Source organism: Cherax quadricarinatus, chromosome 43 (genome assembly GCF_038502225.1).
Source record: "Cherax quadricarinatus isolate ZL_2023a chromosome 43, ASM3850222v1, whole genome shotgun sequence".
NCBI lineage: Eukaryota > Metazoa > Arthropoda > Malacostraca > Decapoda > Parastacidae > Cherax > Cherax quadricarinatus.
Genome location: NC_091334.1, coordinates 12,950,653 through 12,963,092, shown reverse-complemented (window position 1 = coordinate 12,963,092; position 12,440 = coordinate 12,950,653). Strand labels below are relative to the sequence as shown.

The 12,440-nt window shown below is 40.1% G+C and overlaps 1 protein-coding gene across 4 annotated transcripts in view; it reads left to right on the top strand.

Annotated features, from left to right (window-relative positions):
• The window catches only part of faf (ubiquitin carboxyl-terminal hydrolase-like faf), a 264,269-nt gene that overhangs the window by 178,582 nt on the left and 73,247 nt on the right, over positions 1-12,440 (top strand). For 3 of the 4 annotated variants that reach the window (XM_070093596.1, XM_070093594.1, XM_070093593.1), the window contains exon 41: positions 11,872-12,041. In XM_070093596.1, the coding sequence (XP_069949697.1) occupies positions 11,872-12,041 (170 nt within the window). The remainder of the gene's footprint in view (positions 1-11,871; positions 12,042-12,440) is intronic. The other variant, XM_070093595.1, reaches the window with a different exon arrangement.

The following is a 12,440-nucleotide window of genomic DNA, read 5'->3' as shown; positions in this document are numbered from 1 at the left end:
AAGGTTGATGGGTAGGCTCCAGGATGTACATGTTTATAGAGGGGCAACTGATATGTCAGATCATTATTTAGTTGTAGCTACAGTTAGAGTAAGAGGTAGATGGGAAAAGAGGAAGGTGGCAACAACAAGTAAGAGGGAGGTGAAAGTGTATAAACTAAGGGAGGAGGAAGTTCGGGCGAGATATAAGCGACTATTGGCAGAAAGGTGGGCTAGTGCAAAGATGAGTAGTGGGGGGGTTGAAGAGGGTTGGAATAGTTTTAAAAATGCAGTATTAGAATGTGGGGCAGAAGTTTGTGGTTATAGGAGGGTGGGGGCAGGAGGAAAGAGGAGTGATTGGTGGAATGATGAAGTAAAGGGTGTGATAAAAGAGAAAAAGGTAGCTTACGAGAGTTTTTTACAAAGCAGAAGTGTTATAAGAAGAGCAGAGTATATAGAGAGTAAAAGAAAGGTGAAGAGAGTGGTGAGAGAGTGCAAAAGGAGAGCAGATGAAAGAGTGTGAGAGGCACTGTCAAGAAATTTTAATGAAAATAAGAAAAAATTTTGGAGTGAGTTAAACAAGTTAAGAAAGCCTAGGGAAAGTATGGATTTGTCCATTAAAAACAAAGTAGGGGAGTTAGTAGATGGGGAGAGGGAGGTATTAGGTAGATGGCGAGGAAGAAAGGTTGAGGAAGATGGTTGAGGAAGAAAGGGAGGCGGTAATTTCATGCACTGGCCAGGGAGGTATACCATCTTTTAGGAGTGAAGAAGAGCGAAATGTAAGTGTGGTGGAGGTACGTGAGGCATTACGTAGAATGAAAGGGGGTAAAGCAGCTGGAACTGATGGGATCATGACAGAAATGTTAAAAGCAGGGGGGATATAGTGTTGGATTGGTTGGTACTTTTGTTTAATAAATGTATGAAAGAGGGGAAGGTACCTAGGGATTGGCGGAGAGCATGTATAGTCCCTTTATATAAAGGGAAAGGGGACAAAAGAGATTGTAAAAATTATAGAGGAATAAGTTTACTGAGTATACCAGGAAAAGTATATGGTAGAGTTATAATTGAAAGAATTAGAGGTAAGACAGAATGTAGAATTGCGGATGAGCAAGGAGGCTTCAGAGTGGGTAGGGGATGTGTAGATCAAGTGTTTACATTGAAGCATATATGTGAACAGTATATAGATAAAGGTAGGGAAGTTTTTATTTCATTTATGGATTTAGAAAAGGCATATGATAGAGTGGATAGAGGAGCAATGTGGCAGATGTTGCAAGTTTATGGAATAGGTGGTAAGTTACTAAATGCTGTAAAGAGCTTTTATGAGGATAGTGAGGCTCAGGTTAGGGTGTGTAGAAGAGAGGGAGAATACTTCCCGGTAAAAGTAGGTCTTAGACAGGGATGTGTAATGTCACCATGGTTGTTTAATATATTTATAGATGGGTTTGTAAAAGAAGTAAATGCTAGGGTGTTCGGGAGAGGGGTGGGATTAAATTATGGGGAATCAAATTCAAAATGGGAATTGACACAGTTACTTTTTGCAGATGATACTGTGCTTATGGGAGATTCTAAAGAAAAATTGCAAAGGTTAGTGGATGAGTTTGAGAATGTGTGTAAAGGTAGAAAGTTGAAAGTGAACATAGAAAAGAGTAAAGTGATGAGGGTATCAAATGATTTAGATAAAGAAAAATGGGATATCAAATTGGGGAGGAGGAGTATGGAAGAAGTGAATGTTTTCAGATACTTGGGAGTTGACGTGTCGGCGGATGGATTTATGAAGGATGAGGTTAACCATAGAATTGATGAGGGAAAAAAGGTGAGTTGTGCGTTGAGGTATATGAGGAGTCAAAAAACGTTATCTATGGAGGCAAAGAAGGGAATGTATGAAAGTATAGTAGTACCAACACTCTTATATGGATGTGAAGCTTGGGTGGTAAATGCAGCAGCGAGGAGACGGTTGGAGGCAGTGGAGATGTCCTGTCTAAGGGCAATGTGTGGTGTAAATATTATGCAGAAAATTCGGAGTGTGGAAATTAGGAGAAGGTGTGGAGTTAATAAAAGCATTAGTCAGAGGGCAGAAGAGGGGTTGTTGAGGTGGTTTGGTCATTTTGAGAGAATGGATCAAAGTAGAATGACATGGAAAGCATATAAATCTATAGGGGAAGGAAAGAGGGGTAGGGGTCGTCCTCGAAAGGGTTGGAAAGAGGGGGTAAAGGAGGTTTTGTGGGCGAGGGGTTTGGACTTCCAGCAAGCGTGCATGAGCGTGTTAGATAGGAGTGAATGGAGACGAATGATACTTGGGACCTGTCGATCTGTTGGAGTGTGAGCAGGGTAATATTTAGTGAAGGGATTCAGGGAAACCGGTTATTTTCTTATAGTCGGACTTGAGTCCTGGAAATTGGAAGTACAATGCCTGCACTTTAAAGGAGGGGTTTGGGATATTGGCAGTTTGGAGGGATATGTTGTGTATCTTTATACGTATATGCTTCTAAACTGTTGTATTCTGAGCACCTCTGCAAAAGCAGTGATAATGTGTGAGTGTGGTGAAAGTGTTGAATGATGATGAAAGTATTTTCTTTTTGGGGATTTTCTTTCTTTTTTGGGTCACCCTGCCTCGGTGGGAGACGACCAAGTTGTTGAAAAAAAAAATATATATATATATTATATATATATGTATGTATATATATATATATATATATATATATATATATATATATATATATATATTTATATTTATATTTATCACACTGGCCGATTCCCACCAAGGCAGGGTGGCCCGAAAAAGAAAAACTTTCACCATCATTCACTCCATCACTGTCTTGCCAGAAGGGTGCTTTACACTACAGTTTTTAAACTGCAACATTTACACCCCTCCTTCAGAGTGCAGGCACTGTACTTCCCATATCCAGGACTCAAGTCCGGCCTGCCGGTTTCCCTGAACCCCTTCATAAATGTTACTTTGCTCACACTCCAACAGCACATCAAGTATTAAAAACCATTTGTCTCCATTCACTCCTATCAAACATGCTCACGCATGCCTGCTAGAAGTCCAAGCCCCTCGCACACAAAACCTCCTTTACCCCCTCCCTCCAACCTTTCCTAGGCCGCCCCCTACCCCGCCTTCCTTCCACTACAGACTGATACACTCTTGAAGTTATTCTGTTTCGCTCCATTCTCTCCACATGTCCGAACCACCTCAACAACCCTTCCTCAGCACTCTGGACAACAGTTTTCGTAATCCCGCACCACCTCCTAACTTCCAAACTACGAATTCTCTGCATTATATTCACACCACACATTGCCCTCAGACATGACATCTCCACTGCCTCCAGCCTTCTCCTCGCTGCAACATTCATCACCCATGCTTCACACCCATATAAGAGCGTTGGTAAAACTATACTCTCATACATTCCCCTCTTTGCCTCCAAGGACAAAGTTCTTTGTCTCCACAGACTCCTAAGTGCACCACTCACCCTTTTCCCCTCATCAATTCTATGATTCACCTCATCTTTCATAGACCCATCCGCTGACACGTCCACTCCCAAATATCTGAATACAGTCACCTCCTCCATACTCTTTCCCTCCAGTCTGATATCCAATCTTTCATCACCTTATCTTTTTGTTATCCTCATAACCTTACTCTTTCCTGTATTCACTTTAAATTTTCTTCTTTTGCACACCCTACCAAATTCATTCACCAATCTCTGCAACTTCTCTTCAGAATCTCCCAAGAGCACAGTGTCATCAGCAAAGAGCAACTGTGACAACTCCCACTTTGTGTGATTCTTTATCTTTTAACTCCACGCCTCTTGCCAAGACCCTCGCATTTACTTCTCTTACAACCCCATCTATAAATATATTAAACAACCACGGTGACATCACACATCCTTGTCTAAGGCCTACTTTTACTGGGAAATAATTTCCCTCTTTCCTACATACTCTAACTTGAGCCTCACTATCCTCGTAAAAACTCTTCACTGCTTTCAGTGAAGAGCATGCATAGTTCCTTTGTATAAAGGCAAAGGGGATAAAAGAGAGTGCAAAAATTATAGGGGGAGAAGTCTGCTGAGTATACCTGGTAAAGTGTATGGTAGAGTTATTATTGAAAGAATTAAGAGTAAGACGGAGAATAGGATAGCAGATGAACAAGGAGGCTTTAGGAAAGGTAGGGGGTGTGTAGACCAGGTGTTTACAGTGAAACATATAAGTGAACAGTATTTAGATAAGGTTAAAGAGGTCTTTGTGGCATTTATGGATTTGGAAAAGGCGTATGACAGGGTGGATAGGGGGGCAATGTGGCAGATGTTGCAAGTGTATGGTGTAGGAGGTAGGTTACTGAAAGCAGTGAAGAGTTTTTACGAGGATAGTGAGGCTCAAGTTAGAGTATGTAGGAAAGAGGGAAATTATTTCCCAGTAAAAGTAGGCCTTAGACAAGGATGTGTGATGTTACCGTGGTTGTTTAATATATTTATAGATGGGGTTGTAAGAGAAGTAAATGCGAGGGTCTTGGCAAGAGGCGTGGAGTTAAAAGATAAAGAATCACACACAAAGTGGGAGTTGTCACAGCTGCTCTTTGCTGATGACACTGTGCTCTTGGGAGATTCTGAAGAGAAGTTGCAGAGATTGGTGGATGAATTTGGTAGGGTGTGCAAAAGAAGAAAATTAAAGGTGAATACAGGAAAGAGTAAGGTTATGAGGATAAAAAGATTAGGTGATGAAAGATTGAATATCAGATTGGAGGGAGAGAGTATGGAGGAGGTAAATGTATTCAGATATTTGGGAGTGGACGTGTCAGCGGATGGGTCTATGAAAGATGAGGTGAATCATAGAATTGATGAGGGGAAAAGAGTGAGTGGTGCACTTAGGAGTCTGTGGAGACAAAGAACTTTGTCCTTGGAGGCAAAGAGGGGAATGTATGAGAGTATAGTTTTACCAACGCTCTTATATGGGTGTGAAGCATGGGTGATGAATGTTGCAGCGAGGAGAAGGATGGAGGCAGTGGAAATGTCATGTCTGAGGGCAATGTGTGGTGTGAATATAACGCAGAGAATTCGTAGTTTGGAAGTGAGGAGGAGGTGCGGGATTACCAAAACTGTTGTCCAGAGGGCTGAGGAAGGGTTGTTGAGGTGGTTCGGACATGTAGAGAGAATGGAGTGAAACAGAATGACTTCGAGTGTATTAGTCTGTAGTGGAAGGAAGGCAGGGTAGGGGTCGGCCTAGGAAAGGTTGGAGAGAGGGGGTAAAGGAGGTTTTGTGTGCAAGGGGCTTGGACTTCCAGCAGGCATGCGTGAGCGTGTTTGATAGGAGTGAATGAAGACAAATGGTTTTTAATACTTGACGTGCTGTTGGAGTGTGAGCAAAGTAACATTTATGAAGGGGTTCAGGGAAACTGGCAGGCAAGACTTGAGTCCTGGAGATGGGAAGTACAGTGCCTGCACTCTGAAGGAGGGGTGTTAATGTTGCAGTTTAAAAACTGTGGTGTAAAGCACCCTTCTGGCAAGACAGTGATGGAGTGAATGATGGTGAAAGTTTTTCTTTTTCGGTCCACCCTGCCTTGGTGGGAATCGGCCAGTGTGATAATAAAAAAAAAAAAATATATATATGCTTCAATGTAAACACTTGATCTACACATCCCCTACCCACTATGACACCTCCTTGCTCATCCGCAATCCTACATTCTGTCTTACCTCTAATTCTTTCAATTATAACCCTACCGTACACTTTTCCTAGTATACTCAGTAAACTTATTCCTCTATAAGTTTTACAATCTCTTTTGTCCCCTTTCCCTTTATATAAAGGGACTATACATGCTCTCTGCCAATCCCTAGGTACCTTCCCCTCTTTCATACATTTATTAAACAAAAGTACAAACCACTCCAACACTATATCCCCCCCTGCTTTTAACATTTTTGTCATGATCCCATCAGTTCCAGCTGCTTTACCCCCTTTCATTCTACGTAATGCCTCGCGTACCTCCACCGCAATTACATTCTGCTCTTCTTCGCTCCTAAAAGATGGTATACCTCCCTGGCCAGTGCATGAAATTACCGCCTCCCTTTCACCCTCCAATACCTCTCCATGTATGTCATTTTTTATCAATTTGTGTGTCTTTATCATGCTTCCACTGCCTAGTTGTTATGGCTTGAAATTCTGTCGATGCTTTCACTGCCTCTTTCACTCTATCTTTATCCTTCAAGATAGTGGGAATGATAGAATGCGCCAGCTTCAAGTCATCGGCTATCACTTGCACTTTCTTACCAGCTTCATACTCGTTTATAATCTTCATTTTCACCTCAAGATCGAGAGCCTTCCTTTGTTTCTTGGCACTTCCTTGAGGTGAAGTCAAGATCTTCCTTTTCGCTGACATCTTGTACCATGGGATGCACAATAAAGTGCAAATTTGTACAAATATGTTGTCTTGGAGACAGTGAAAGCTATTGTACTGAGTGGCTGTAGGAAGGAGACTGAGATACTTGATGCTGAGATGCCACACTGCCTGTTTCCATGGCCCAAGTTCTTGTATGGCATAATGTTGCAACCCCTGAATGGTTGCAATGATTATTATGTATATATATAATTATTATTTTTTCATTTAATTTTATATTGCTTATATTTGCGATAATAGCTAAATCGTAAATGTATTGCTTTATATTGTTATTTGACGTAGATTCCTTTGTTAGGTAGGATGTAGCATATTATGTGCTCAGTTCAAGTCTTGATTGTCTAGCTACTGTAATTATCGCTGTTTGCTCGTTATATTGCCGGCTTCTTGCTGGGCGACTGCTGTCCACGGAGCTATCACGTGATCGAGGGGGGGGGTGTCCTCACCTCGCTTGAAGTACTCAGTCTGCTCTAGACTCGCTTGGTGGTTGGACAGATTGTCTGTCTCATTATTCTTGTTAGTTCTGTAGAACTCAGTTCACAGAACCTTGTATAGACTTAGTGATTTTCGACGTTGTACTGAGGTTGTGTGTCTCATAGACACTCTGAGCATCTCAGGTCCTGAGCTATAGCTTCTGACTTAATTTGTACTGGTTTCTGTGTATTATCACAGTCGGGTATTTTCTTATGCTGAACTTAGATTCAGTATTATGGGAGTTTTGTGACTTTTGTGGAGGATGTGCTGATGGTCCCTACTAGCTGTCGTTATATTATCTCCTTGTTCCTGATTCTGTGTCGCAGTTGCTTGTTGTATTGCTATTGGGCTTTAGCATTCTTTTTGTTGTTCAAGCAGACTGTTCTGGTTGCCAGTCGGTTAAGAAGTTAGTTTATGAGAGGACTTTGTCAGTCACTTGTTTAAGTCTAGTCGAGTCTTGAGACATAGCGAACTACTTAGAGCACTTACACACATACACACTTGTACATATTTGTAATATCTTATTAAATGTTAATGTACCAGATGGTACTTAAGAATTATAAATGTGATATGTGCTTTCAGTACAATAATATTGAACTCGAGAGATGTGATATTATTTTGATTACTGTGATTAATTTAATTTAATTTAATTTGATAATATACCTCTAGACTTAATAAATTTATTAAATTTTAATTTCTCTAGTTAGTAGCCTACCAGTTGTAATCCTGAAGCACTATTGAATCATACTGATTTCTAATGGATAATTGGACAAGGATACTGACTACTTGTTACGAAAACCCAGTAACAGGCTGGATGCTAGAAGGGCAGTCCTTTCTAGTATTCACTGGAGATCTCTAAGCTTTTAGAATCGCGTTTTTTGTAACACACAAAATCTTAATAATAATAATAATGATAATAAAATACATACTGCTACTGATAATATAATAATCATAAAAATAAATCATCATCATCATCATCATCATCATGGTGGAATGATGAAGTAAAGGGTGTGATAAAAGAGAAAAAGGTAGCTTACGAGAGGTTTTTACAAAGCAGAAGTGTTATAAGAAGAACAGAGTATATGGAGAGTAAAAGAAAGGTGAAGAGAGTGGTGAGATAGTGCAAAAGGAGAGCGGATGATAGAGTGGGAGAGAGGTACTGTAAAGGAATTTTAATGAAAATAAGAAAAAAATTTGGAGTGAGTTGAACAAGTTAAGAAAGCCTAGGGAACAAATGGATTTATCAGTTAAAAACAGAGAAGGGAAGTTAGTAGATGGGGAGATGGAGGTTTTGGGTAGATGGCGAGAGTATTTTGAGGAACTTTTAAATGTCGACGAAGAAAGGGAGGCGGTAATTTCATGCACTGGCCAGGGAGGTATATCATCTTTTAGGAGTGAAGAAGAACAGGATGTGAGTGTGGGGGAGGTGCGTGAGGCATTACGTAGAATGAAAGGGGGCAAAGCAGCTGGAACTGACGGGATCATGACAGAAATGTTAAAAGCAGGTGGGGGGGACATAGTGTTGGAGTGGTTGGTATTTTTGTTTAATAAATGTATGAAAGAGGGGAAGGTACCTAGGGATTGGCAGAGAGCATGTATAGTCCCTTCATATAAAGGGAAGGGGGACAAAAGAGATTGTAAAAATTGTAGAGGAATAAGTTTGAGTATACCAGGAAAAGTGTATGGTAGGGTTATTATTGAAAGAATTAGAGGCAAGACAGAATGTAGAATTGCGGATGAGCAAGGAGGTTTTAGAGTGGATAGGGGAGGTGTAGATCAAGTGCTTACATTGAAGCATATATCTGAGTAGTATTTAGATAAAGGTCGGGAAGTTTTTATTGCATTTATGGATTTAGAAAAGGCATATGATAGAGTGGATAGGGGAGCAATGTGGCAGATGTTGCAAGTGTATGGAATAGGTGGTAAGTTACTAAATGCTGTAAAGAGTTTTTATGAAGATAGTAAGGCTCAGGTTAGGGTGTGTAGAAGAGAGGGAGACTACTTCCCAGTAAAAGTAGGTCTTAGACAGGGATGTGTAATGTCACCATGGTTGTTTAATATATTTATAGATGGGGTTGTAAAAGAAGTAAATGCTAGGGTGTTCAGGAGAGGGGTGGGATTAAATTATGGGGAATTAAATACAAAATGGGAAGTGAAACGGTTACTTTTTGGTGATGATACTGTGCTTATGGGAGATTATTAAGAAAAATTGCAAAGGTTAGTGGATGAATTTGGGAATGTGTGTAAAGTTAGAAAGTTGAAAGTGAACATAGAAAAGAGTAAGGTGATGAGAGTATCAAATGATTTAGATAAAGAAAAATTGGATATCAAATTGAGGAGGAGTAGTATGGAAGAAGTGAATGTTTTCAGATATTTGGGAGTTGACGTGTCAGCGGATGGATTTATGAAGGATGAGGTTAATCATAGAATTGATGAAGGAAAAAAGGTGAGTGATGCATTGAGGTATATGTGTAGGCAAAAAATGTTATCTATGGAGGCAAAGAAGGGAATGTATGAGAGTATAGTAGTACTAACACTCTTATATGGGTGTGAAGCTTGGGTTGTAAATGCTGCAGCAAGGTGGTGGTTGGAGGCAGTGGAGATGCCCTGTCTAAGAGCAATGTGTGGTGTAAATATTATGCAGAAAATTCGGAGTGTGGAAATTAGGAAAAGGTGTGGAGTTAATAAAAGTATTAGTCAGAGGGCTGAAGAGGGGATGTTGAGGTGGTTTGGTCATTTAGAGAGAATGTATCAAAGTAGAATGACATGGAGAGCGTATAAATCTGTAGGGGATGGAAGGTGGGGTATGGGTCGTCATCGAAAAGGTTGGAAAGAGGGGGTAAAGGAGGTGTTGTGGGCGAGGGGTTTGGATTTCCAGGAAGCGTGTGTGAGCGTGTTAGATAGGAGTGAATGGAGACAAATGGTATTTGGGACCTGACGATCTGAGAGTGTGAGCAGGGTAATATTTGGTGAAGGGATTCAGGGAAACCGGTTATTTTATATAACCGGACTCGAGTCCTGGAAATGGGAAGTACAATGCCTGCACTCTAAGGGAGGAGTTTGGGATATTGGCAGTTTGGAGAGATATATTGTGTCTTTTTATACGTATATACTTGTAATAATGTTGGTAGAATTACCAACAATATGTAAAGTAAAAGGACACAAGTGCAACTAATGTGACATTTAATTGTGGCAACGTTTCGCTCTCCAGGAGATTTGTCAAGCCAATACAAATGTCACATAAGTTGCACTTGTGTCCTTGTACTTTACACATATATACTTCTAAACTGTTGTATTCTGGGCACCTCTGCAAAAACAGTGATTATGTGTGAGTGAGGTGAAAGTGTTGAATGATGATAAAAGTATTTTCTTTTTGGGGATTTTCTGTCGTTTTGGGTCACCCTGCCTCGGTGGGAGACGGCTGACTTGTTGAAAAAAAAAAGATAATAATAATTATCTCTGGAGTGGTATCAATGTCATATGTATTTTGTATAGGTTTGGTAGCTGACATTTAAACCACTCCAGAGCAATTATTATTACTACTACTATCCACATACCTTGTTCATTTATTAAGCTGCCACGAGAGACAGGGAGAATATAATAATAATAATAGTAATTAATAATATTATTCACTCTGGAGTGCTTTAAATGTCAGCTACCAAAATTATATGAAATGCGTATGACACTGAAAGCGCCCCAGAGTGATTAATAATTATTAGTTATATTTTATTATTATTAGTATTATTATAACCATCGACATCTTTTTCACTTAGTCATTTCATAATTAAGCTGCCACGAGAGACCAAGAATGTAAACACAGACGAACACACCAGCTAACCCCTTTATTGTGAACTTCTTTTGTACTTCTTCCATTTTTCTTTCTTTACTCTTCCAAGTGCTGCTGCACTTTTATCTTGTACTATAGGGTGCATAATCAAGTACAAATTTACAGACGAAATATGTAGTCTTGGAGATTGCTTGATACTGAGACTCATCACTAACCCATTTACAGTGAACTTCTATTGTACTTCTTCTATTTAACTCTTCCAAGTGCTGCTGCACTTCTGTCTTGTACTATGGGATGCACAATCAAGTACAAATTTGTACATGTAGTCTTCGAGACTTTAAAAGCTAGTGTACTGAGTGTCTGTAAGAAGGAGATTTAGATGCTTGATGCTGCGACACTGTGCTGCCCGTTTCCGTGACCCAAGTTCTCGTACGGCATGCAATACTGACTCGTCGGAGAGCCTGCCATAACTCCGAGTTGTCAGTAAAAGAGTACGTCGGTGAGTGAGGGGAGGCTGTATTTAAAATTATTTATTGATCACTGTTGAGGCATCTTATTTGCCTGTGTTATGTTCAGTTTGCACTATTTTTATTAATTACATTGTGATGAATGGTTTGAAAAACCAACAAGTTGAAGATTGAGACACTTATGCAGCATATGGGAATCTTTATTCAGGAAACGTTTCGCCACACAGTGGCTTCATCAGTCCAATACAAAGAGGAAGGCGTAAGGAGAGGAGGAGTATGAGGTAATCAGTCCCTCAGCCTGGAGTCGATGTGTTCAGTCCATCAATCTTGTAGAAGATCGATGGACTGAATACATCGACTCCAGGCTGAGGGACTGATTACCTCATACTACTCCTCTCCTTACGCCTTCCTCTTTGTATTGGACTGATGAAGCCACTGTGTGGCGAAACGTTTCCTGAATAAAGATTCCCATATTCTGCATAAGTGTCTCAATCTTCATTAATTACATTAAATGCTGAACTGAATTGTAAGGTCAGCTTAGTTTTGGCAAGACAGCAATTGAATGAAAGATGAATACGTTTTCTATTTTGGGGGTAAGCTTACTTTAGCGGGAGATGGTCAGTGGGATAAATAAAATATCTGAGGATTGTATACTTGCAGGAAAAATAAAAGCATATCTAATATTAATAGTTTGAGAGAAAAGCTTGTTGTGGCTCCTCAGTTTGTTATAGATATGTAATTTGTGTTGTATAATGCTGATTATTTAGGAATTTAATCTTTATTTGCAGCAGAACGACCAGGGTTAATAAAAATGCCTAGTGCCATAGATCGATCAGTGGTACGACAAAATGTTCGGTTTATGCACTCCCGCTCCCAGTTCTCCCCAGAATATTTTCAGTTCCTCAAGAAACTTATAATGACAAATCATCCCTTTGTCCTCCAACCTCCACAGGATAGAGTAAGTATTCATGACTACTATTACTTGTCTTTTTCAGTATCAGAGAACAAAAAAGGCACATTACCGTGACTGGAACAGTACACAGATAACCCACATGTAGGAGAGAGAAGCTTACAATGATGTTTCGGTCTGACTTGGACCATTTATAAAGTCACACTAACACTGAAGAGTGAGAGAACCAATGTATATATAGGTGAGGGAGCCGAGACCAAGAGAGTAGTGGTAAGGTGGGTATTGGAGGTAGTAGAAAGTAGGATAGTTGTTTTAGTGGCGAAAGAGAAGGGGAGTGAAGGGAGGCAAAAAGTAATAGTAAAAATGCAGTGGTAGTCACAATACTAGTAGAAGTGGGGTCAGTCTAAGGACAAGGAAAAGGAGTACTGCAGGAGAGCTAAGGACCCA